The sequence below is a fragment of the Mustela nigripes genome, chromosome 6 (assembly GCF_022355385.1).
Source record: "Mustela nigripes isolate SB6536 chromosome 6, MUSNIG.SB6536, whole genome shotgun sequence".
Classification (NCBI taxonomy): Eukaryota; Metazoa; Chordata; class Mammalia; order Carnivora; family Mustelidae; genus Mustela; species Mustela nigripes.
Genome location: NC_081562.1, coordinates 11,487,534 through 11,514,385, shown reverse-complemented (window position 1 = coordinate 11,514,385; position 26,852 = coordinate 11,487,534). Strand labels below are relative to the sequence as shown.

The 26,852-nt window shown below is 44.4% G+C and overlaps 1 protein-coding gene and 1 pseudogene across 18 annotated transcripts in view; one reads left to right on the top strand and one right to left on the bottom strand.

The window, feature by feature from the left end:
* RBFOX2 (RNA binding fox-1 homolog 2) overlaps positions 1 to 26,804 on the bottom strand; it is a 272,051-nt gene extending 245,247 nt beyond the window's left edge. For 16 of the 18 annotated variants that reach the window (XM_059402112.1, XM_059402107.1, XM_059402111.1 and 13 more), the window contains exon 1: positions 26,516 to 26,804. In XM_059402112.1, the coding sequence (XP_059258095.1) occupies positions 26,516 to 26,701 (186 nt within the window). In that variant the 5' untranslated portion in view covers positions 26,702 to 26,804. The remainder of the gene's footprint in view (positions 1 to 26,515) is intronic. The other 2 variants (XM_059402117.1, XM_059402118.1) reach the window with 1 other exon arrangement.
* On the top strand, positions 13,038 to 13,283 carry LOC132020477 (small ribosomal subunit protein eS21-like; annotated as a pseudogene).
* Positions 26,805 to 26,852: the final 48 nt, after the last annotated feature.

The following is a 26,852-nucleotide window of genomic DNA, read 5'->3' as shown; positions in this document are numbered from 1 at the left end:
TACCCTTCCTTCCCCGAAGTGCTGTTTTTCACTATAAACTTTAGTAATTTCTTCCACAAATGTTTAAGTATTTACTATATTACATCATATAGAGGACCTCTTGCAATGAACTTCCAAAGCTGGAGGTCCTGCCAAGGGCAGAAGGAACTGCGAGTGGGGAGGGGTGCAGAGGAAAGTCGGAGTCAGCTTCCAGGGCCAGAGGCAAGTTTCCCTTGGCCTCCCAGGTTTAAGATTACTATAATTAATGACAACTTGTAAAAGTCATAAAAACTTTTTCAACTGCCGGAGCTTACATCCTGGATCCCTTTTGTTCTTTTCTCCTCTATGTCTCACCTTTTCAAGTGTCCAGCAACCCTAGAAAAACAACTGTGGTACAATTCCATCCGAAATCCAGTCTTGCTCGCCAACAAATCAGCAAGGTTTAGGACCCTTCACCGCGTTTCACATCATCAACTTAAACTGTTCAATTTAACTCTGGCTGAGTTTATACACCATCTACCCAACTAAATCAAAAGCCTTTACAGATCCATCCCCTGGATCTTACTCTTCCTGCCCAAACCCCCACACACTGAGTAGAATCTCAAACAACACTTCTTGGTTAGCTTTTAATTTATGTAAAAGAGTGCAGGGATGAGACGGAGAGACTGGGTCTAAAACGTGCAAAATGCGGAAGCAATGAGGGACACCTGGGTGGCTCAGTCGGTTAAGCGTCTGCCTCAGCCCAGGGTCCTAGGATCGATGCCCGAGTCAGGCTCCCCGCTCAGTGGGAAGCCTGCTTCTCCCTCTGCCTGCTGCTGCCCCTGCTTGTGCACAACCTCTCTCTGAAAATAAATAAATAAAATCTTAAAAAAAAAAAAAATGAGGAAGGAATGAAGTTGTGTCTTTCCAAAAGAAGCCACGCTCCAGAAGCAAAAAAAAGGTTTTTTTTATCAAGTCTCAGGACAAGATGACATCCAAGGCCCCGGCATCTCCTCACAACAGTAAACTTCTGTCTAACACAGCTCAGCAGCCAAAGCCACTTACACTTTCATCCCCTTTTCCTCCAGAAAGTACTTCTGATAACCCCAATAACTTCCTTTCCAATGAGCCCACGGTGGCTGGCACTGCAGTGATAACCAGCAAGGATTTTAGTAAGTCCAGTCATCTGTGTTGAAAGGCAACTTGAGGAAGCCAACAGATAAGCATGTCCCAGGCCCACCCTCGGGGTGGGGGGCTCACCAGGTTGAAAAGGTAAGGAGGCTGTGAGAGGAATTTACCACCAGCTGTAAGGTCAGACTGTATTCAACTTAGTATGTTCATGGTAGTAATCATACTATTTTCTTCAGGGTTTTTATTTTCCCAACTGAGGCAACAAGAAAAAAGAATCATAATTAGGGTCTAAGGGCAAAGTACACATTGATTTTTAAAAAGTAAGTAATGGAGGAGCACCTGGGTGGCTCAGTCGGTTGAGTGGCGAACTCTTGATTTTGGCGCAGGTCATGATCTCAGGGCCATGAGACTGACTGAGCCCTGCGCTGAGCTCCACACTGGGCGTGGAACCTGCTTAAGATTCCCTCTTTCCCTCTCCCTCTGCCCCTCCACCCTCTAAAAAAATAGTAAGTAACGAAAATAATTGAACCTGAGACTGCAGAGGGTCTGGTCACGTGAGAATTTTAGTTACCTACACATCGCTAGGTGCGTACTGTCATCCATGCCTAGCACACAGGGAAACTCTAAGAGGGAAGCAGTGGAGTAGCCCAGCCCAGGTCTTCACAGGAGACAGGTGTCCACAGGCAGAAGCTAGGCTTCTTAAGACTATAACCTGTGGGGAGAACTTGTCTTAGACATAAAATTAAAAAAAACACACACACACAGGAAGGCACTATTAACTTCACAGATTTAAAATCTAAAAGCAGGAAATGCAGAAGTTACAGTTCTTACAGGAATGCTAAAACCCATACACAATATTTAAACTCAGAATTTTAGATCTGGAAAGGGACTGATTGCTAGACAATAAATCAGTATTACAAGAACAATTCCAACACACACTTGTGTCCAAGGAGTTCAAAGCACCTGGCCCTAAGCATTACGTATGTGCGGCATGAGGAAGACTGATGCTTTGACTTTTGCTCTTTAGGATTCGTGCTAATTCACAACTCTGTATTACACTTATCTTTATTCTAAAAAGGAAGGAAGGAAAACAGAGGGATGGAGAGAAGGAGAAAAGAGGGAGAGGGAATGAACAAAGGTACCCAAAATGTGTTTTATCGCCTACGATACGAAAAATGCATCCCACTAGGGGTCTCAGCTACACCTTCCTTGTGTCTGTTTTCCTATGCTTTTCCTTGATCTTCTCTAGGGCTGTTTTGGGTTTTGTCCACAGCCCTGGTTTCTCTCTCCGTCCCACTTTGTGCCTTTTGCCTGTCTTCCTTCCGTGTCGGCCAATCAACCTCTTTATCTCTTTCCCTATCCCTGCCCCTTGCTCACATCTCTACACAACACAAACGTAAATTTCACTCAAAAGCAAACAAATGTGGGGCACCCGGATGGCTCAGTCAGTTAAGCACCTGCCTTGGGCTCAGGTCATGATTCCAGGGTCCTGGGATGGAGACCCGCATCAGGCTCCCTACTGGGTGGAGAGCCTGCTCCTCCCTCTCCCTCTGTTGCCCCTGCTGCTTGTGCCTGGTGCTCTCTCTAATAAATAAATAAAATCTTTAAAAAAAAAAAAAAAAAAAGGCAAGCAAATGTTATAAATGTAAGTTCCTTACAATGTTACAAATCATCTGATCTGATCCTTCCAGTTTAGGAAACTGAGGCTCTGAGAGATTACATAACTTCCCTGATGTCACAAAACTAAATAAACAACAGAAGTGAAACTAAAATCCAGGTTGTTCCATTAAAATACTAAAAGAAAGCACAGAAAGCTTTTTTTTTTTTTTTTCAATTTATGCATTTACTTGAGAGAGAGACAGCGCACAACACAGGGAGAGGGAGAAGGAGAAACAGACTCCCTGCTGATCAGGAAGCCCAATGCAGGGCTCGATCCCAGGACCCTGGGATCATGACCTGACCTACTGAGCCACCTAGATCCCCTAAGAAAGTTATTTTTTTTTATTATTTTTTTATTTTTTAAAGAAAGTTATTTTTTTTTTAAGATTATATTTATTTATTTGACAGAGAGAGATCACAAGTAGGCAGAGAGGCAGGCAGAAAGAGAGAGAGGAGGAAGCAGGCTCCCTGCTGAGCAGAGAGCCCGATGCGGGACTCGATCCCAGGACCCTGAGATCATGACCTGAGCCGAAGGCAGCGGCTTAACCACTGAGCCACCCAGGCGCCCAAGAAAGTTATTTTTAAAGCTCAGAGTGTAGAAGCTCTTTCCCAGGGGGGGAAAAAAAAAATCCGAAATTTTGAAAATACCTTACATATTCAACTACATTCCAAAACACATGTAAACACATACATACTTGTAAGCTACAAACAAATTCAAAGGACAATGACAATATGAATGGGAAATTGTGCATCATGAATGATAGGAGCTAATTTCCCTAATGCATAAACATTACCAATTAAAGAAAAATTCTTTCTTTTAAACCTGAGTTCATGACAAAGAAATACAAATGAATTTGAGGCATTTAAAAAAAAAATCCCCTTATATTACAGACATACAAAAGATCAAGACACCATTTTTCACTTAGACTGTTGAAAAAGTATGGAAACACTTTGCCAAGAGGACAGGTAAAAGTCACTCTGCTTTGCCGTTCACAGGAGTACACAATTTTGGAGGTTGCTTGGCAATACCTATAAAAAATTTAAACATACCTGCCCTTAGAAACCAACAATTCCACTTCTCAGAAACTGTTCTAATGTACCTACCTATGTTCACAGAAGAACACACATACAAGCGGCATTGCTTACAGTAGCAAAAGACTGGAAACAACCTACATGTCTAGCAACAGGAATGTTTAAACAAATCATGATTTAAAAAAAAAAAAAAAACCTTTCTATGGAGTACTATGTGGTCATTTCCAAAGAATGAGGTTGATCTGTATAAACTGAAACAAAATGTTCCCTAAAACATTCTGTTCATGAAAAATGAAGAGGAGACGGTAGGTATATAAAGGAGTACGCATCTCTAAGTACCTAGATCAACAGAATTCCTCTAGAACAGAACAGAAACTACCAAAGCTTCTATCAACACCAACACTCCAGAAGGAACTCTAGGACTCTTCCAGTTCTGTAAAAAGCTAAGTTCTTCTCCACTGCTAACATGCAATAACCTTCTTCAAAAGACTCGTCCCCTAATACCTCTCCCTGAACTCTTGAACCCTATACAATGAAGCCCTCTGTTCCTTCTCAACCCCTTCTTTGCCAATGTACGGGCTCATCACCTGGGCTCCTGGCAACCTTTTCATACCCCTACAGCTTTGAATTTTTCTTCACTTTCAATATTTCTCTATATTAGCATTAACTTATTTTCCCCATAAACCTGCCCTATAGCCTTCCAAAGCCTAAAGGCCATTACTAGGACTTGGCGTTCTCTTTGTTCTCCCCCACTGCTGCTTTTCCACCAATTCATTAATTTTTCATCAAACACTGACTGGGTGACAACTGTATACCATGTATATTATAATAAAAAGTCAAAAAGAGAAACCTGACACCTGGTCCCTGTTTTAAGAAACATGCAGCCTAGGACAAATGTTCCAAAGCACACCTCAAAGCATCCAAGAGAAGGAAAGAAAACAGATGCAGGGGAGGCACCCTAATGTCCGACAGCTCTGGCTACCTCTAGAGAAGGAACTGCAGGTGGTGGTCAAAGTCACCACTGGCTTTACCTGTTTGTTTCTGGGTTTTTTATTTGTAAGAATATATTTACATATTAATTTATAATTTAAAATAAACTTTAAAAAGGAGGTGATGTCTAACTACTCTTTATGTTCTAACACACCTACCTAGCGTGCTGTCTTGCATATAAGCGGAGCTCCATAAACAATCACTAAAGAAAAGCACAAACGGATGCGCAGAGTTCTACAGAGCAGAGTGGAAGGGAGGAGAAACAATCAAATTCTGTTGCCTTTACTCACAAAGGTAATGCGGGGTGTGTCTACCTTGGCACTACTGACTTCTCAGATTGCCTTGCTCGTCATGAGGCAGCTACCCTATGTGTTTTAGGGTGTTATACAGCACCCCTGGCCTCTACCTAGCCGACACCAGCAGCACCGTGACAGCCACAAAAATCAAAAACGTCTCCAGACATCACCAAATGTTTGGGCAAAATCTCCCCAAGTTGAGAACAACCGAGTTAATGCTCATACATCGTACTACTTCCTCAACTGCCAAGACCTTCTGTCAACCTGCCCAATGATCCCAGTGCTTAGTCCTCAGTGATGTCAGTCCTTGGGCTGACAACCCTTCCAAAGCCTCCAAGTTCGACCTATTTATTTCCAGCATGCTTTCCTCTACCATAATCATCCGTCTGATAACTAGTCCTTGGGAATGGTCACTACCCAAACTCTTCCAACATCAAGATCTCAAATCCGTATCACAAGCTCCTGTCCTTGTCTTCTCCAGCCTGCTTACTGCACCTGAACTTGTCTGTTCCGGCTTCCGTGTACTACACTCCCGCGCTTCTCAGTACAGTCTGATAAAGAAACCATTAGGACCACCTCAATTCAAGCTGCCACTTAACTGAGACTAAGTAATCGTTTTATCCCACTTTTTGATAAATCCTTACCATACTTTGTTTTTAAACTTTCTCTCCTCTCCTCAAGGTGCCAAGAACACCCTGCCTGCAGGCTACTTTTCTCCCCAAACTGAAGGAAGGAGGTCCGGGGACCTGAGCTTAGTCACCTGCCTTCTCCTTACCTCCTAGACATTTGGTGCTCAATAAACAGGTGTTCAATTCAGAAAGGAAAAACATCATGGCTTTATATTTAAGAGTGCTTTCTACAAGGGGGAAAAAAAGCTCTAAATCTCTTTCTAATTCAAGATTTTATTTTGCAACTCTAAGCAACCTCAAGGAAAGTCGACATTGCCTCTCCAGTTTCTCAAGCTATCCCCGCCAACCGACGGCACACACTGCTGCTGCAAATGGGTCCTTGGGGTCATCATTAGAGCACGGAGAGGTGTGAGAATGAAGAATAAAATGTAAGTGCCAACGGTAACCGGCCATACCACAAACAAAGAAGTGCCACCCGTGAGTGGCTCTCGACGCCAGAACTCCGGGAGAGGCAGAGGAGTACCTGAACGGGCTAAGAGACCATCGACGGCAATCCCACATGCTAAAGACCCATCCCCTGGTCCTCTGTGAAGAATGACCAATATTTTCCAAGAGTACAACTGCTCTGCAACGGGACACAAGGACTACAAGTCCTTAATCAGCAGAAACCATGGTACAATATTTTTAGAATTAAATGTCCCGTTTGCACCCACGCTAATGCCTTCCGCAGGTACAAGCTTACCGTCAGAAGAAACAGGCAGCATCCACGTTTCACTTAAAGAACCTCGAGGTCCCTATCGAATCAAAGGCATAACGCTTTCCACCAGCTTTTGTCCCATGAGATAATTATGGAATAAGAAGCCTGGCAAAAGCTTTGGCAAAATAGAGCCAATCGTTTCTCAAGACATGTTCTAAACGTTTTTCTTGACCTTCAGCTTATGGTAGCTTAGACAAGTATCTTAAAAGCATTTCTAGTGAGCCATTTTTGGTAACTTGGGAGCAAAATTATTTTTAGCTAAAAAAGTTTTTTTCAATCCCTCTCCCATAACTCAGAAGCATTTAACCAGGTTTAGTTCAAGCTTTCCAGAATAATTTTTCTTTGAGTGAATTCAAAGCACAGAGGACGTCCCAGCTTCAAAGGAGAAACTTTCTCCTTAAGAGGCACTGACAACCAAAATGGGCTAATATACAAGATATGTAAAAAACAGAACAAAACAAAAATCACTTGCCTACCTGCCACCTACCCTGGTATACTGTGAGATCAAGCACATTAACATTCATAAAATTTTTTGGACGCCTCTGACCGACAAAACATTGTTGTTACAGCATTCCAAACTATGAAGAGCAAAATGCGTGCCTGCACGGTAGAAAGTACGTCACATAGACTTAAATGTGATGAAAGGGAACATCAGGTTCAAGTTGTTTCCGTGCAGCACTCAAACCGTGATTCCAAACAGAGAGAAGGCCTCTTCAAGGATGAAGGCAGCTGCAGAAAAATAAGGAGTTCTGCTGGAAGACAGGTCAACCACATGCATACAACATTAACCAAATACAGGTTTTCTTTGTTCTCTCTTGTTTTTCTTCCATGAACAAAGAGCGTCACTACTCCACCTACCAGGAGGTTATGTTCCTTGAGGGGTGGGAGAATCCAATCACCATCACCACCACGTCAACTTCAAGAACGGCATACAGGACTGCAGGAGGACAGCAGTCTGTGGGGGCACCAACCGCCGAAGACTTCAGAAAAACCCCATCCGTGTGCCCCCCCCCCCCCCCCCGCTGACCTACCTGTGGTTCCTCTCACCTTGTCCTTGCACGTGCTGCCGCTTCCGCCTGGAATGGCCTGTCCCTGCCTCTCCTCTCCCCTACTCGCCTGGCCCCTACTCACTCACTCAGTCCTCAGCAACAGCTCCTGCAGAATGTTCCTCCTGGGCCCATGCCACCCAGCTGGATAAGAATCTCTTTATTATGCTCCCATAGAAACACTGCACTCATTCCTATCAGGGTACAGAAGCTCCTCTATTACCCCAGGTTGGGTCTGGAATGAAAGGCTGTTCCTAAGTCCACTAGTCCATAAAATTCCAATATGAAAAAAATCCAAGTAACCCATTGGGTGTACATCTAGTGAGGAAACACTGAAGAAAAATGGCTTATGGTAAAGGTTTTAACTTGTTTTATTTCTCCTCAGCTCACTTCATGACTTGCCCTTGCCTCTTCACAACTGTCTGTGTTGTCGAAGAATTCACCTGTACAAGTACTCGCCCGTCACTGCTCACGTGACTTCCGTTTGCAATCGTGTCTGCATTTACCCACCCCACCGTATCAGCATTCTTCTTATAATCAGAGACTTTAGCCTTCCGGAATAAGACACAGTTAATAATAAATATAAGCACCAACAACACCCTATATACTAATAAACAACGTGACAGACAAAATTAAAACGGCCGTGTGCCACCACCGGCACTATTTTTTTCCTTGTGGTAAGCAGAATTAGCACACTTCGGCTCTAACACACGACTTCATTTTTCTATAAAAATTAGCAAATTCAATTATAAGTAAAACAGCTCCTATACTTACTCCTACATCATTTTAGTAAATTATTTTTAAAACAACACAAGCATGTAATACAAAACTCTAAAGGCACAAAAGACTGTAGTAAGTCTTCAACTATACCCCTACTTCTCTGTCACTTAATAACCCTCCCCAGATATAATGCGCTATCGGAATCTTGTGATTCCCAGCAAAGAGAGTCTGTGTGTACAAGAATATATGCTTTTCATTATTATATTAATAATATAATATTACTATATTATTTTTATTAACATCAGCAAACTATACACTTTTCTGCACCCTGAATTTTTACACTTGATGTATTTGAGTCTTCTTTTTGTTCACAGAGAGCTGTCTCATTCTCTGTAATAAATGCATGATATCCCATCCTGCTGATGTACCTTATTTTAGTTCACAGATTTCCTGTTGAAGAGCATTTTCTTTTGTTCAATGGTTTGCTACTTCAAGTAATTTTGTAATGTATATTCTCACACACAGATGCAGAAGTATCTGTTGGATAAATTCCTAGAAATAGAGCTGCTGAGTCAAAGAATACATGCATTTTACGTTTTAGCAGATATTGCTAAACAGCTTTTCACAAAGGGTATGTGGCTTTTCACTCCACCAGCAACCGTGAGTACCTACTTCTCTACCTACACACTTAGCAATACATTGTGTCTCTAAATTTTTGTTTCAATGTATAGTTGGTTCCAGAAACCTCCCATGATAAACTTCACAGGCTCCATTATAATGTTCCTTTTACTCTGCAGCCCCACGGTCTAGCCTATTGGACGCATTTAAATGTTGTTAAGTGAATAAATGAAGCGCCAAGCGAAAGAGCAGGGGCTTTTGGGGGGTGTCTGCCTGGCTAAGGCAGAGGAGTGTGCAATCTTGATCTCAGGGTGGTGAGTCTGAACCCCATGTTGGGCAGAGAGAGAACTTTAAAAAAAAAATAAAAAGAGTAGGGGTTTTTGCACAATGAGAGGTATACCTTTCTTTTTTCTTTTTTTTTTTTTTAAGATTTTATCTATTTGAGAGAGAGACAGAGATCAGGAGAAGGCGGAGGGGCAGAGGGAAAAGGAGAGGGAGAAGCAGATTCCCCTGAACATGGAGCCTGATGCGAGGCTGGATTCCAGGATCCTGAGATCATGACCTGGGCCGATGTCAGATGCTCAACCAACTGAGCCACTCAGGCACCCCGAGGTTTACCTTTCATATAAGGAAAAATGAAAGTGATTTAAATATCAGCAATGTTTCCCTTTTAGAAGGGGGAGGTAGGTAAGAAAGGATGGATGGATAGATAGATTCTGATCTAAAATAGTTTCTCCTGGGGGGGAGGTTTAAAAGCAAGAAATACTTGCCCAAAATAAAATATTATCCTACCTTAAAGATATATAGCCTATCTTTAAAATTTCAAGAAAGCAGAGGGCCTCCCATGCAACTCCCAAAGGAACAGTAAGGTTCTTTCTCTGAAACTGCCATGGGATCCTGAAGCTTCTCACATTATTTTTCTTACCCAACTTTCCAAATAATGGACTCTCATCGTATACTGTACACAATCACAGAGTTGGTTAACATTTCATTCATCTGCTTCTGTACAGTCCCTGGCATTGTCCTAAAAATCTTTCAGGGGATACAATAAATCCTGAACTCTGCGCTGTCACTGGTCAGCACGTGTTTGCCATGGTCTCTGGTGTCCCTGCTTGGTGCCACAAGCACCACCGTAACAACCGATGACACATAGAGTGTTCATCATGGACCAGGCACTCCTCCAAATACATTTTACTGTACACACTCACTTAATACTCACAACAACTTTGCCAGGAGAAACTATTTTCCCCATTTTACAGATGAACAACTGAAGCACAGAGGAGGTAAGTAACTTGCCCAAAGGACACACAGATGAGTAGGTATACAGACAATTTGAATCTAAGCAGTCTGATACCAGAATGCCTTTTAATCCAGGATCTTAATACAGTGTGATAATCGCTCTGATAGAGTTGTGCAAAGAGTCTATGTTCCCGAACTACTAGGCTTTGACATATACTCAGTGTATACCTCTATCAGAGCAATTATCACACGGCATGAAAGTTACCGGTGTACACATCTACTTCCCCACTGCAAATTCAAGTCTTAAGCATCACTGTGCCTGACACTACCAGACTCGATAAAATCTTTAACTGGGTTTTAAGTTAAAAGACTGAATAATCTCATTTCTATTGCTTGGGCTAGTACTTCATATTTTCTATGTTGGTTCTCCTTCTGCTCCTGTGTGTCACCATTTCCCAAGACCCATCTCCTCTAAGGCAAGATCTGCCTTTCAAATTGCACTGCTTGCCTAGAGATGCTGGCCAAACCTCTCAAGCTGCCTTGGGTACACTGTTGGGAGTCCTGAAACACCAGACAGACCCGCACCACCATTCCTGCTGGGCAGGGCACCGGCAGTAAAGCTCCTACCCCCCCCCCACCCCAGCAGCCACCAGTATGGATCACTGGCTCTTACCAGGAACATGGGAGTAACCTGAGCCACCTGCCAGCCCATCTCTCGACTGCTAAGACAGGCGCTTTCTGCGATCGGGTTGCACAAACGCCTGGAAACCTTACACCAGGTATGAAGGAAGAAGCAACCGGGGAAACAACAGAGCATCTGGTGCCCCGCCTGCTTCCATTCACTGCGTGGGGCCAGAGACTGAGCAGACCTCATTCACTCATGGCAAAGCCTTGGGACCATAAAGGTTGTTTGGTGAGATTAGCATCGCCGTATAATGGAGGTTAGCATCCACCTAGAGTGCAAGACACATCCTCACTGGCCTCATTCTCCAAATGGCTAGAATGCTACCTCCCCTCTAACATCCTTGTGGAGACAAAGGTCCACTGCAGAAGCTAACTATGAAAAGCACAGTTTTACTTCAGACCTTTAAATGCATAAGTCTCTAAAGGTCAAGACTAAGCATGCAATCCTTAATGCTGTCTTAATGTCTGGATCAGAATCCACTGTCTACTAAACAGGAAAAAAATATTCTGTTTGTGGAACCGTATCTCTTTACTCCCCATCAGGTCTCAGTGGGAGAGGGGTCACATCCCAATGATGATGACCATCCCCTCAGTCCCGACTGTCAACAAATGCAGGGGTTACATGAAACCAACAGCAATTATGGCTGCTGAGACACAAACACCTACTAGGAACTAAATCTTCCTTTCTCACAATTCAACACCAAACTTGGTTCACTGACCAGCCTCCTGACAGCAGTGACATTCAATCAGGATAAGCTGGACATTCTGGATGCATCTGGTATAGAAAGTGTCATACCGAATAAAATCACACTGCAGTTAGAGTCCATGTGCAATGACTCAAGGCAGATCCTGAGTATCATTACTGACTCAATGACAAACAGGATATCTGACCCAAAAAGAGCCCTTCGAGTGGATAAGGACAGGATCGGGAGCAGCTGACTGGGACAGGTGGAGAGCTAAGGACGCCTATCTTTTGCCCAAATATCTTTAAAGGTATCATCAGTCAGAGATTTGTAGGGTATTCACATGAAAGACTGGAGATGCAGATCAGGTCTCTAAAAATAAAAACAAGAAACATTAAAAAGAAAGATTAGGTTTCTGACCCCCTGAGTCCATGAAATGCAGACTCCCACTTTCTGAGGTCTTGTACTAATCAGGCTCAGCCCTACCAGAGACATTTAGACTTAGTTTTATCTCAGTAGCCCAGGACAGAATAATCCTAATTCCAGAAACCTAATTAAAAAAAAAAAATCTACAAAAAATGTTCTGATCTCCAAATGCAGAGAAAAAGAAAAGCAAAGCACAGGGAGCGTGCATAGTAATACCACCATTTGAGTTTCTAAAAGGGAGTGGAGAAGATATTATGCAGGTACTACCTCCGGAAGGATGGCCAGAAAACTAACCACAGTTACCTCCAAGGAGAAAACTAGGTAGTTGGGACAAGGCAGACACTTTTTACTCTTTTCCGCATTTTGAATCATTCACCATGTGAATATATTCTATGCTTAAAAAATAAATGACAGGGGTGCCTGGGTGGCTCAGTGGGTTAAAGCCTCTGCCTTCAGCTCAGATCATGGTCCCAGGGTCCTAGGATCAAGCCCCGCATCGGGCTGTCTGCTCCGCAGAGAGCCTGCTTCCTCCTCCTCTCTCTCTCTGCCTGCCTCTCTGCCTACTTGTGATCTCTGTCTGTCAAATAAATAAATAAAATCTTTTTAAATAAATAAATAAATAAATGGCAAGCCAGGGTGGGGGGATAAACTCCACGTAAGAAACCCTCAGAGTAACTGTACCAGAATAGTAAGAAAGATGAAGATATGAAAGATTCTAATTAGACCTAAAGCCAAAGTCTGAGCTTACTGCTTGCCGTCCTACTGAGCCCAGAATAACTGAAATGAGCACATCGTCCCCCTTACCCGACTGAAGCAGGGAGCTGGTAGGATGACTTCTAGATGCCTTCAACCCTCATTTCATACTACCCACCATTATCGATCCAGTGATTTATCTACTGCTGATCTACCAGCTGATAACAAAATTACAGATGGGATAACTTTGAGGCAAATAACAAGCAAGCAATAATAACAAATTACCATATACACAGCAACTAACTATCCCATTTAACCTCCCCCAAATATGAAGTACAGGAAAGTGAGATAAACACATGAAGCTTCTAATACAATGCATGGCACATACAAGCACACACCAAATCTTGGCAAAATCCCAATTCAAAACACTGGCCACTTTCCGTGCTCGTGGTGGGAGCAGCAGGCGCCCCTTCAACATGCAGACCGATGCCGGCAAGTTTGTGGACCTGCTCACACCGTGTCTCGGACATGCTCTGCCAGCAATCGCACCATTGGCACCAAAGACCACACACCCATCCAGGTGACCGTGGCCACGAAGGCCACAGGTTCAACTGTCAGTTGAAAACCTAGGCTATCTGTGGGGCCATTCGCAGGATGGGTGAGTCAGACGACTCCATCCTCCACTGGCCAAGGCCGACAGCATCATTTCAAAGAACTTCTGACTGAAGAGGATCATGGATGTGGAATATTTGTTACAAATAAATAGTAAACTGAAAAAAAAAAACAACCCACTGTTTAGATCCAAATTACTGAAGAAACTGAAGTCAGTATTGACTTCTACAAGACTCAAGAATTACTGTAACTACATGGATTACTGTTAGGTAATAAACAAAATACTTTCAATATTAAATATATGTCACATGAAGACAATGAAGTTCACGTTCAGTATTCATTCTTTCTCAATCATACCCTTTGGTTTGAGGGGCACGAGGCCCAAAGGTAAAGGCACTGAATAAAGAGCCACAAAATCTGGTAGAAGCATCAGTTTTGCTACTTCCTAGTCATGAGGCTTAAAGAAGTATATCTTTACCATATGAAAAATAGGAAAAAGAATCACTTATCTTTTGGGGTTGTTGTAGGGACTAAATAAGAACCTATCAAAGCATTTTATACACTATGAAATATTATATAAATTTAATTACTGTACATTTTGTACAATTTTAGTCACCAAGCTACAAATCCAAAGATGGTGATTACAGAAAAAGCAACAAAAATTATTAAAGAGATTTTTTACAAATAAGCCCTATAAAGACTGATTTTTTTTTTCAACAAACATTTACCGGCTTCTTATTATAATATTTCCCTGACATTCATGGAGAAGCTGAAGACAGAAACACTAAGAGACTGTTCCTGCCCTTAAAGAAGTCAAGGGGCAGGGCGCGCCTGGGTGGCTCAGTGCGTTAAAGCCTCTGCCTTGGGCTCAGGTCATGATCCTGGTGTCCTGGGATCGAGCCCCACATCAGGCTCTCTGTTCAGTGGGGAGCCTGCTTCTCTTCCTCTCTCTCTCTGCCTGCCTCTCTGCCTAACTGTAATCTCTGTCTGTCAAATAAATAAATAAAATTTAAAAAAAAAAAGAAGAAGAAGAAGAAGTAGTCAAGGGGCATTTGGGTGGCTCAGTCGGTTAAGCATCCAACTCTTGATTTTGGCTGGATAATAATCTCAGGGTCCTGGGGTTGAGCCCCGTGTCCAGCTCCATGTTCATCTCAGGGTCTGAGATTCTCTCTCGTTCTCCTTCAACCCCGCCCCCCATGCTTGTGCTCTCTCTAAAAAAATAAACTTTAAAAAAAACTGGGGTACAAAAAAATAAGGCTTGATAATTATAACAAATATGGCCATTATATACTGAACACCTATTATGTGTCAGGCCCTGAATAAGCACATTCTATGTATCATCTCTTTCAATTCTTACAGAATGTATTTTACAAGGGAAGAAGCTGAGGCTTAGAAAGGTTAAATAACTTCACCAAGATCATACAACTGTGATATGGAAAAGCTAAGGCTCCAACTCAGCTCTGCCTGGCCGCCTATTCTATGTTTTATAATCCTAGAGTGTGAAAAGCTTTTCTAAGCAAGGGACACACACGCACGCGAGCGCGCATGCACAGCAGAACCAGTTCTTGAAAACATCAGGAGACCTTATTACATTAAAAAAAAAAAATCGGGGCACCTGGGTGGCTCAGTGGGTTAAGCCTCTGCCTTTGGCTCAGGTCATGATCGGGTCATGGCTCGGGGCCCTGGGATCGAACTCTCTGCTCAGCAGGGAGCCTGCTTTCCCCCTCTCTCTAGGCCTGCTACTCTGCCTAGTTGTGATCTCTGTCTGTCAAATAAATAAAAAAGATCTTAAGAAAAAAAATTAACTTCCGGGTATCTGGCTAGCTCTGTCAGTATGGCTTGCGACTCTTGGTCTCAAGGTTGTGAGTTCGAGCAGCCCCACGTTGGGTGTAGAGATTACTTAAAAATAAGAAAATCCAAAAATAAAAAAAATAAAAATAGAAATAATTTTTTTAAAAATCTTAAAAAACAAAAATTACCTTCTGATATAGTAACTGAAAATAGCAGTGTGCAAAGGCACCAGTTTGCTGGTGTCTGTGGGAAAAAAGAATAAGATAACACAAGAAACAAAAAATTGGGGGTTAGTTGTTTAGTGAAGGGGTTCAGGGCACCTGGGGACAGATGCTTCACTAAATACATTTTATAACTGTAGGGTTGCATCTGCTTATGAAGTAATGTGTGATAGTTTCAAATTTTCAAATTTTGCTTAACTCTATTTTGTTTCAAATTCTGTTCAAGTTTTGTTTAACTCTATTCCAAAGTTATTTGATTTTTCTTTTCTCAGCAGAATGACACCTATTCTCCTTTCTCAAAGAGCCATCGATGGAACAGCCTGGGACATTGAATTACACAATTTTCTCACCTGAAACAGGATGCTGGACCAGTCAGGCGTTTCTCTTGTATTGGAACTAATACTTTTTTTTAACTGAAGTATGGCTGACAAATTGTTTAGGGTTTGTTCAGACTCTGGGATACCACGAAACCAAACAAGCATGTACTATTTACCTAAAACTAACACTGAAAAAACAATTCATCGTGAAGCTCAAATCCAATAAGGATAAATGATCCTCACAAAAGCCCAAGAAAATCAAACACAAAAGTTTCCTGAAACAGGCCAGGATTAAAAAGCAAAGGATAACACTGACTCCGAACTACTCCTAGAGAGAAAAAGAAATGCAAAGTAAGCATAAAGGAAAACTGCACATACACACAGATACTCGGGTATCTGTTAATCGCAGCATTTTTACACAGCTGACAAAAATCGCTAATGGTCTGTGATAAGCACCTTTCTGAAAGACTTCTCCTGTATGTATGCAAAATGCCAAAATTAACCAATTGATCTCCAACACTGTAAAAACACAGCCAGATCAAAGCCAAAATGTTACAGCAAAAATGGGGAATCAGATTTTTGGAATCAAAACAAGCAGCTAAGGACCTATTACACCAAGTAGAGGGACCAAAAAAATGCGTCTGTAACACATATGAGTAGCACCTGGGGCCGGGGAGGGGGCTTGCCAACAGAAACAGTTAACTTCTAAGCCCCCACACAGATCTTCTAAATATGACCAGCATCACTCAAAGTCCAGGATGATATCAAAAATCAACCAAATCAGGAGTCAGACCATGGCTTCCAGTACGAATACAACACCCAGAACACACGGTAAACCGTGCAGGTCAGGATGGCACAGGCCGACGTGTATAAAAATGGCCCCACATCCGTGACAGCTGCATCGCACCTCTCCTCATTCTTCAAGCAAGTCTGCCCTGCCTTTCTTACAGAGACACACAGGAGCGTTAAGACCAGAGGCCCGCTCTCAAAACAAGCCCTACCAACTCCCCGTAAGCCTTGCCAAAGCTCCCACTGTGAGAAGGAGCCATTGTGGAGACTTCCTGAAGTTCCAGCAAAGTCCTCAAACCCATTGTGCCGGCTAGTGACAGGGACAGTGTTCCTGCAAGTTTGTATGAGGTGCAAACCAATGAGTTTAAGCTTTGTGGGCGCTGGGAGCCACCACAAAACGTCTTCCAATTCTGCCAGGTTTTGCTTTGAAACGGCACAATCCCACAATCCCATCGCCTGGAGACCAAGAAACAGCAGGTGAAAGCTGTCAGAGCCACAGATTCAGCGCATCAGGGGACAAGACAGTCTGAGGAGGGGATAAGCGACCTCATTTGCAGACACTTTTGCAAAGGACTGGAAGGGGGAGTAAGAAAAGAGGGGAGAGGGAGCTAAACAATTCCTGCTTTTTACCCAAAATTATTTTACTTTTTCTTAACCCAGAATCATGACCCACCCTCTTCAGAATGTTTGTGGCGCACCGAACTGCAGAGGGAGAAAACAAAAGGAAAACAAAACTTAAGGCTGTAAATGTAACTGTATAAAAACCCCCGAGAGGATGAGCTAGGAAACTAAGTTCCACGCAACAAGGACCCACTGTGCAGCTGCTTTTCTTCTGGCCTAACTGTCCAAGATAAATAGCGCAGGCTCATGAAGCCCGGCGACTTCCAGGAAAATGGAACCAAAGTCCTCCTGACTCAGGACAAACCACATACTCCTGAAATAAGTCCCTAAATGAATTCCATATAGGTCTGTTTTGGAAATCATTCTGGCGGACAGCAATTAACGCCCCCTCCTCCAAACAGCTGCCAATGTGCGAGGGAAAAGCTGCTCAAAATAAGGCAAATGGAAGAACTTCCCATGAGCCTCTGTTCCCAAAGTGTTCCAACTCAGACAGTAGCTGGAGCTCACACTCAAAGCCCAGAGTGCCCCCAACCAGGTCTGCTCTTCCTCTAGTTCCCCTAGGACAGTTTCCGCTCCCCGCCTTGCAAAATCCCATCCTCGAGAGAGAACCACAGCAACCCTGCCTACCCTTCATGATAAATCATGCCTTGCCGTGATATTTACGATTAGGATCCGACAAAGTCGATTCAGCCAAAAAGAAAAATAAACAGTATGCCTCCTCGGAAACCACATGCCTGGAATGAAACATCCAATACTCAGTGCAAAGTTTCTTTTCCTCAGCAAAGGAAAAACCAAGGAACCAGCCATCCCATGGGGAAAATCCCACATACCAAGGTATTATCTGAAGACTTAGGTCCCTAAAAAACCCAAGTATTATGGCTGAACACACCCAAGCATTATGGGAAGTCTAAACTTCAAAGGCTGTTTCCACCCTTGGGAAAACGGGTTTCTAAGCAGTTACTCAACCATTATCATTTAGCAATTCAAAATTGTCATCTCCTTCATAAGCGGTATTTATCATGTGTCCCGTGCCTCGAATCCTCAGTGGAAATTTCTAGATGCCACGTATGTGCAGGACACATCAGAAGGAAGTAATATTATTACTGGTTGCTGTCTCTCTCATTCCCATCTTAGAACCTGCTTTTTTCATTCAGAACCCAAAAAGCCAAAGGCATTACAAAGTCCATCTGGCTGCCTGTAAAGGGGCCCCGATTGAAGAAGTAAGGGAAGTCTCAAGGTTAGAGAGAACAGGCTAGGATTATAGAGCAGCAGAAATCAGAAGCTGAGAGGAAGGAGGAAGGGAGAACACGGGACGGGCGGAGCGAGTCCTGTAACGCACACACACATCCATGAATCTATTTCCAAGGTTGCAGTTTAAAGGAACTCCATCAAGCTTCCTCATTTTCAAGCACATCCAAAGGGCGATCTGGAAAACAGCCTGCATTTTGTGAGGTGTCTCAGTTGGTATTTTTCCGGTGGCCACAAAAGAAGCGATAATAGCTTATGAAATTCATTCGTTGGGAAGGGAAAGGTTAAGGTCCACCGTTGATCAAATGGGCTTAGTCCCAGATGATGGTAATATCTCTGAACTGCAACACTCCAGCATCTCTCCGCAGCGCTGTAAAAGGCAGATCAACAGACTGCTCCAATGAACTGGAACAGGTTAGCTCTAATTGCTCCTTACTTGTGTGGGTCCTCTCTTCTCCTTAACCACACCATCACAAAGGCGCTTTTTACACATACACACGTGCACGCAATTAATATCTGAGCACAGGAAACTAAACATTACGTTGCCATGCCCACCCAACACATTCAACAGTTAAATTCCACCCCTGCTTCTGTTTTCAAAGACCCTGTTCTCACCTTTAACCCTGATATCAATGGAAAGATCAGGTACCATTCACAAATCCCACAGCTCCCAGTCTTCACACGAGCTGGAAAGCAGACCAAGGGCCAGACCCCCCAGGGAAAATCTGGAGAAACAATTAAAGCCATCTGCAGGCCCTACTGAGGGGCAGAGAGACAAAGTTCAATTCAACAAAAATCCTAGTTTCTTGACTACTGGGGCGCAGGCACAGTGCTAAATCCTAGGGATCCCAAAGGCTCCCTCGATCTCACTGTTTGGGCAGGGGTGGAGGGGCAGACACTGGTACTTTACCATTTGGTAAAGTAAAACGTGCTGAAACAGAGCTTTGGACACCATGTTTTAGAAACCGGCAGGATGTGGGAGGAATGGGAGCAGACACAAAAGGCATCCAGGAGTCAGTATCCCAACTGATCCTCAAGACTGAGCCTTGCAGATGAGAGACAGAGATGCTGAGGCAGGAATTTCAGGTAGAAAAGAAGCAGAAACAAAGGCACAGAGGTACAAATGAGCCCACGGGGCACAGCATGCTAAGGAAACCAAAAGCCTCATACCCCAGACTCAGAGGTGGACTGCCGAAAATTCAATGAGGCTACAAAGGCCAAAGTCAAGCCAGAAGGAGGCCAAATGAGAGAGAATGGACTTTGTAAGTCAAAGACAAACTGTCAAGTGTTTTTAAAAAGTAAGCTCTTTCAGGTGGGTGACTTAGTAGTCTGCAGGCAGGTTTGAAGAGACTGGGGACAGACGAGACAAAGGCATCCCAGCTCAATTTCCACAAACCAGAAAGAGAGCAAAAGGTGTTATCTATTCGAAGTAATATTAACTAGCGAACCTTGTAATATCTGAAACGCAACCAACATTCTCACCACTCCTGCATCCCGGGTACCACCCGAACGGCCAGTGCATCTGTCATGCACATTCCCAGTGGAGATCCCATGGGTTCCACGAAAAGTCCATTGCTCAGTGCAGGCACTGTAATAACTCACTAGCTCTTTCAGTGCTTAGCAAAGAAGCAAACCTCTCCTCTTCCTCCTCCTCCTCTAACTTGAAAGCCCATTCACCTCCTCCACCCGGAGGCCGAGAACATTCAGTTCAACACACTGCTCATCTCTAGTGGTCCCCAACTCTGACACTTCATCAGTCGGAAACACATTAACCACTCCATGCTGATCAAGCAGTAAGCAGGACCTCACGGAGCGCTGTACGGCAGCCTATAAGGGAGGCAAGGAATAAACAGGTACTGCTGGGCTCCATGATAGACACTTCAGATCATCTTGGTGAGTCATCAAGCAGCTCATTAGAGTATGTATTAATTCTCCCAGTTCACAGATGTGTAATCAGGAGCTCAGATGTTAGACATCCTACCAAAGGTCATTCATCTGCTAAGTGGAGGAGCCAAGAGTCAAACCCAAAATGAGAAACTCTAAACAGTGTTTCTTTCACCACGCCACACTTGACGTATACGTGGATATCAAACATAATTACGTATGTTAAGGTTGGTCGTAATAATACTAACAACATCTCCCTTTTAAAAACTAAGAGAGGGGACCCATGACGTACGGTCTCAGACCAAGGGTTCACTCAGAATAGTCATAACTAAGTGATGACAACTGGGATCTCCAAATGCTACTAAAAAAGATTACTAATGACCACTGGTGACCCCCAAAAAAGTCAGACTCAAATAATCAAAGCAACTTGGCTATACTCCAGAGAAATAGATCAAATCTTCCATACACTCTCCCGCCGGAGTCCCCACAACATCTGAAAAACTCATGGCTGATTGTTCACTTGCTCTTCTCTCTCTCTCCCTCTCTCTCTCACAAGTGATTTTCCAAACATCTTTACCCACCCAAATTACAGAAATATGTCCAGGATTCACATGGCAGTTCTGATCCGATTTGCCCCAATCCTGGCTCAAGCAGCTTTGCACTCCCCTCCTAACTAGATCAGCGCCAGCCAATGGGTTTATTCAAGCTGATCTGTGATGGATTAGATAATGAAACCTTAGCCATGTAAGCCGCCTGCTTGTACTGGGGCTGGAGGGGAGAAGAATAAGAAATTCAATACTCCTAGGGGCCACCTAAAACGCCAAACGCACTCCCTGGCCCCCGCTCCAGCTGCGCACTCCTCCAATTACTGTCATTTCCTTCCCATCATCCCCGACGCTCTTCCCTTCCATCTCTGAAGGGAGTGCACACAGGCACCAGAAAAAAGGCGTTTACTATGCTCTATAAATGCAGATCAACAAAAATTCAAGCAAAGCCACTCACTAAAATGACTGCCTTTACTGTCGTACAAATTGTGAAAACCTGGCATCAAAACTGATGGCCTGAGAGAGGGCAGACCGGAGCTGCACGGGCAACACTCTGGTTTACACGCAGTAGAAGAGCGAGCGTCCTTCTCCCCAGTCCTGTAATCTTGAGGCCTGTCTGCACCAGTCTGTTTTATACCAAAATTAAAGTTAAATCTCCGGTTAGCTTCTGTTGTGTTCACATGTCAGTGTGCAAGAGAAAAACATGACAAGGTGACTAGAAAACAGGGAGCGGGAGTTGGGAGACAAATTCAACTCAGGCTAGTCTCGTGAGTCACCCTAAAGAATAGACCTACTTTGAATTCAGATCCGTCCTCCTCCTTCTCAAAGACATTCCGAGTGTTACATTCACAGGCTTTCCTTGTGAGGCTTGAAAAAAATTAGTAATTTTTAAAGTGACTGTGCCTCAGTTTCTCCATCTACACTGTTTACAGCTCTGGTAGCATTGTAGGTTGAACGTCCGTCTCCCCACGAAATTAGTATGTTGAAGCCCAGCCCATAGGGCGATGGTACTTGGGGGAGGGAGGCTTTGGGAGGTGATGAGGCTTAGTGTAGGTCTATGGGTGGGACCCCCATGATGGGATTAGTTCCCTTCTAAGAAGAGGCAGAGAGAGATCTCTCTCTGTCCAGGAGCACACACTGAGAAAAGGCTATGTGAACACAGTGAGAAGCCAGAAAGAGAACTCCTCAGCAGAAACCGAATCTGCCAGCGCCTTGATCTTGGGACTTGTAGCCTCGAGAATTGTGAGAAATAAATTTCTGTTGTTTAAGCCACCCGGTCTTTGGTATTTTGTTATGATGCACTAGGAGACTAAGACAACTAAGAAACAAAAAACTCCCTAATTTTTATGAGACATCATTCATGAAATTACTAGGAAGGAAAGCACAATATTTGTATAGCTCTACTCAAATAGTAGCACCATGTCCAGCATCAGTACCAAACACCCAAACGAGAATCCAAAGAGACGTGCACCTAAGAGGAAAGAAACCCGGAAACTAGCAAATGAAAAGATAAACTATTTCAAGAACTGTAGCATACGCACAGAAATCACAGGCTACCTGGAACCTCTGCCCTAAGACCAGGAAGAAAGCTTTCCTACTACCAGAATAACAACTGCCGAACCCACTTCACTAAACTGGATTTACGACTCGATGGTCAGAAGCAGTTAGCTGGCCGTATAATAATCACATACCAACACCTCGCTGCCGTAAAGGATTTTGCTGAAAGCTCTAAGTCATAATTAAGGTGCACCTTGCTTTATTTAAATAGCAGCTAAGTTCCTAGAAAGTTGCACAAAAACTGAATTTTTGATCATCAAATTGTTTACATTCACTAGAAGAGCTGACCAAAGGAAACTGACTCCCCAGGATGTTTTATAAAACCCAGGTTCCACACATATCAGACTTGCTTACAGTGAAATGAACCGCCCACACCTATACATGTAACTCATTCCACTTTTCACCAGGTTAGCATTTCCAGCACCCTCTTTGACAACTAACTACACTTCTCAAACCATACTTCAATTTGCAGGTTGAATTTGCTCTTCCCTCCTCCCCCGCTCAGTGTTCTCTATTGTATACTGTTTCCAGGGCTGTGCTAATACTCTTCTGTCCACATGAAGCGAACGGCACAATCCTTCCTCTCACTCCTCTACGGTTCCTTCTTGGCCGAAGAATTGTCAGAGAAGCACCACAGACTCTCTCGTGTCCTCTATGCCCACTTTGGGAAATAATGATTTACTCCAAAAGCTTCCTGACTATAACTCAACAGGGTTCAGCTTTGGAATCTATAGCTTTGAGCTGTACTTCCATTTAATGGGCAGCCTTGGGAAATTAACCCCAGTAAAGGACTTCTGTCTGTTAAAAAAAAAAAAAAAAAAAAGAAGTTAATCCTCTGACTCAGAAGATTGAGGAATTTTCAGAAACAAACTCTCACCCCTAAATTTCTTAATTTTTTCCAACCCCTTAATCATTTGTAAAAAGTAAATTTCAACTTCACAGGCAGTGTGCGTTTATTTTGTACCCAACACTGTCAGGTATTACAAAGGAGAGAACAAAGAGAATATAGTGTCTGTCTTCTAGAAGCTTACAGTCTCACTAGGGAAACATGAATAAAACAAGGAACAACACAAGATGATGTACAATTCAGCATCCGTATAAGAGGAGAGTCTGACTGGTGTGAAAGTTGTCAGGGAAGGCTTCCTAGAAGGAGCTATGACCTCAGAAAAGCTCCATTTGTATTAAGCTATATAAGGAAAACAAACAAACGTGCTTTAAGACCAACCCATATACTAAAAAAGTTGGCTACTCCAGACTGTTTAAGTGCCTACTTGCATAGCACAGCGCCCATGGGCATTTCGACATTGCCACAATCATCTGCCTCTCTGCCGCTCCTTCTGCTCCAGCTGCACGGGCCTCTGCTCTCAGACACATCAAGTATACCTCTTTCTCAATGCCTCTGCTCCCACAGTTCCTCCACCTGAACCCCTTTCCCTCAAATATCTGAATGGTCCATTCCCTCCCTTCACTTCATTCTAAGGTCATCCATCAGAGAGGTCTTTCCTAACCATCTTCTTCACTCTCCATCTCCCTCCCTGCTTTATTTTGCTTCTTGGCACTCACCACCCCTTAATAACAGTTGTTGATTTTTTTACTGTTTCTTTCTATGAGATTATTAGTTACATGAGAGCTGAGTCTTTGTTTTATATATGGCCATGTCTCCTACGTTGTGAAACAGAGCCTGGCACATAGCAGCTGCTCAATAAACATTAGTTAAATGACTATTAACTATCCTACCATTGTTGTCAAAATGATATAGCAAAGTACTCGAGGTGTGGGTCACCCAGCATTAAATTTTATCTTTTCGGGAGAATTACTTCTCTTTTACTCAGATCATACCACAAATGTCAACCTTGCCTAAAGCCTTCCTTGACCATTTCAGCAGGAACGATCATCTCCTTCTTCTGGACCCACTGGCACAAATCCTTGGCGTACTTTGGCTCTAAATTATGCAGTGACTTGTGACATGCAACCACCCCATGGTATCTCTGCTCCTGTTCTCTGGAACTTTCTCTCTCACACAGATACACACACACGTGTGCATGCGCGCGCGTACACACACACACACACACACACACACAGAAGTGCATGCTCTTTTTTAAATTTTTCACCATTTTTGTCTCTCCACCCAGACTGGAAACACCAGGCACCTTAAGGTCAGTGAACTTCTTATATTTTCTAGGTGATTTAGAAGTCCTCCTATACAAACCCTTTATTTTACAACTAAGGAATCAGAGGCCCCAAAAGAACGGATTTTCTCAGAAGCTTACAGCTAGTTGAAGGCAGGGGGCTAGATCAATGATGATTTGAGTACCCGTGTGACACGGGGTGTCAGAACTACAGCAATGAGAACACATGACCTGAAAAATAAATAAAGATCCACACATACAGAGAATGAGAAGAAGATTCTCTGTGGGATAGTTCTGCACCCAAAGGGCCTAATCCACTCCTTCCTCTGCATACTCCAAAGTCCCTAAACACTGCTCCATTTCCAAATACTACTATCCTTGGCCAATTTGAAGGCAACAGCAAATAATGGGCCCCAGGAGGAAAGGAGAGGGAAGAGAGGGGGGTGTCTGTTAACCATGACTGACAGAAACAATGAATGAACACAGACATACACAGATTTACCCACGCACCAAACAGTGCTCACCAGCACCTACATCCAGTCACCTCTTCTGATCAGCCGATGTTAACCCACATCACCCTAAGTCTCCCCATGTTCCTCAGTATTTTTTCCATGGCCCTGAGCTTTTAATTCTCACAATCACTCTGCCTGACAAGAGTTCTGATGGAGGACAAGAGCAGGCAAACAGAACAAAAGAATTCAAAAATAAACAGCAAGAGGGTCACTTTACCCAAATCAACACAAGTAACTGAGTGGCCTCTGCAAAGGAGACCCAAAAGCGCACAGCAAACATGCCACGCTTAAATACAGCTCCGTCTCTAACACAGGAAGTCAGGCAGAGCCTTGAAAAGCTGGGAGCGGAGCACAGGAAGTCTTTTAGCACTGCAGGGATTTCCAAGAGTGGTGTAATGGAGAGAGCACAGGAATAGGAATTAGAAGACTAGGCTTCTAGTTCTAGTTTTGCTACCAGCTAACTGGGTGGCCTTAGGCAAGTCACTAGTCTTCTCTGGACTTTTGAGTCCTCATCTACAAAATGTGGAGGTTAAAACATTTGGAGACTTGAATCCCTTCCCAAAAAAGAAAAAACGAAAAACAAAACAAACAAACAAACAAAACCCAAAAAGATGAAAGCTACTGACTTCCCCACCAACACCAAAAGAGCATGTAAACTACCCAACGTAAGAGTCTTCAAGCCTATCCGGGTGAAGAACCCCTGGAAAAGATGATGTCTCTGGTCCCCTCTATCTCTAACATTCCATGATTCTAAGAGAATTAGGCAGGTCTCTAAACAATTGCTCCACCATTTCACAGCAACTCTTCTCCCAACGGAGACCAAATCCTAAAAGGTCCGAAGGTTTGCGCTCTTCTTTCAACTACAAAGCCAACTGACATCATCACTACCTTTCCCATTCCCTACCCAAAACAACCAGCTTATCCTTGAGTCCACAACTCAGAATCCAGTCTCCCAACAGCCCCAGAAATTTTCTTTTATACCCCAGGACATTAAAGAGCTGGTCGGCATCCTCCGCCGCGTAAGAAGCAACTGGCAAAAGAAGGAGGGGCACGTCCTGTGTCTCTCTCGAGACTCATTAGCGTTGCTCCACAAACTTAATGAGACCGAGCACCACGGTGTCCCCACACCACTACCGAACTCCTGGTACTTCTCACACTCCTTGTGTAACTGATTGAACCCACAAGCTAAGCCACATCCCCTTTGGGCTCTCGAGGAGTTTTCTCGCTTTTCACTCTCTCCCTTATAACACCGCTCCCCTGCCCCATCGCCGCGTGTGTCTAGAGCTGCCAAAACGGTGTGATTCAAGTCTCCACCACTCCCCCCCCCCCCCGCCCCTCGCCCCGTCCTCGACTCAGTGCAGCGGCTCTCTGGGCAACAGACCCAGATCTCCCGGCTTCCACTCCACCCCAAGGAACTAAGGAAGGGTCTGAAGAAAAGGAACCCGCCTCAACCATGTTCGATTTCCCCACCAAAACCTATTCACGCGTCGAGCCCCTCGCACCCCGAGGAATCGGGACGCTCTCGGGCACCCAGGGATCCTCCTGCACTCTTCGCCTCCAAGCCCGGGGAGCCCGCCCCACCTTCCCCACCAGGCCCCGACCGGCCCCCTCCCACCTCCAAGCCAGGACCCCCGGAGGCCCTACCCCTCCCGGCCCCGGTACCCCCGCCGCCCTCGCGGCCCCCGCGCCGCACCCCCGCCGTAACGGGGCGCCGTCCCGCGCGGTCACCTGCATCCCGCCGCCGCCGTCGGCCGCCGCCTCCTCCGTGCGCGGCCGCTTGCTCAGGCCGGGCTCGGCTCCGTCTCCTCCCCCTCCGGGCACCGGCAGCTCCAGCTCCGACTCCCGCTTCATCCCCCGGGCAGCGGCGCCGGGCCCGAGCTGAGGCGGCTGCTGCGGCTGGGCGCCTTCCGCCATCCGCCCGCGCCCCCCTCGCCTCCGGGAGCCGGGCGACCCGCGACAGGCCACCTCCCCCTGGGCCTCGGCCCCGACTGTCGCGACAGGCGGGCGCGCGCCTGCCCCCGCCCCCGCGTGCGTGCGTGCGTGCGCGCGCGCGCGCGGGCCCGGC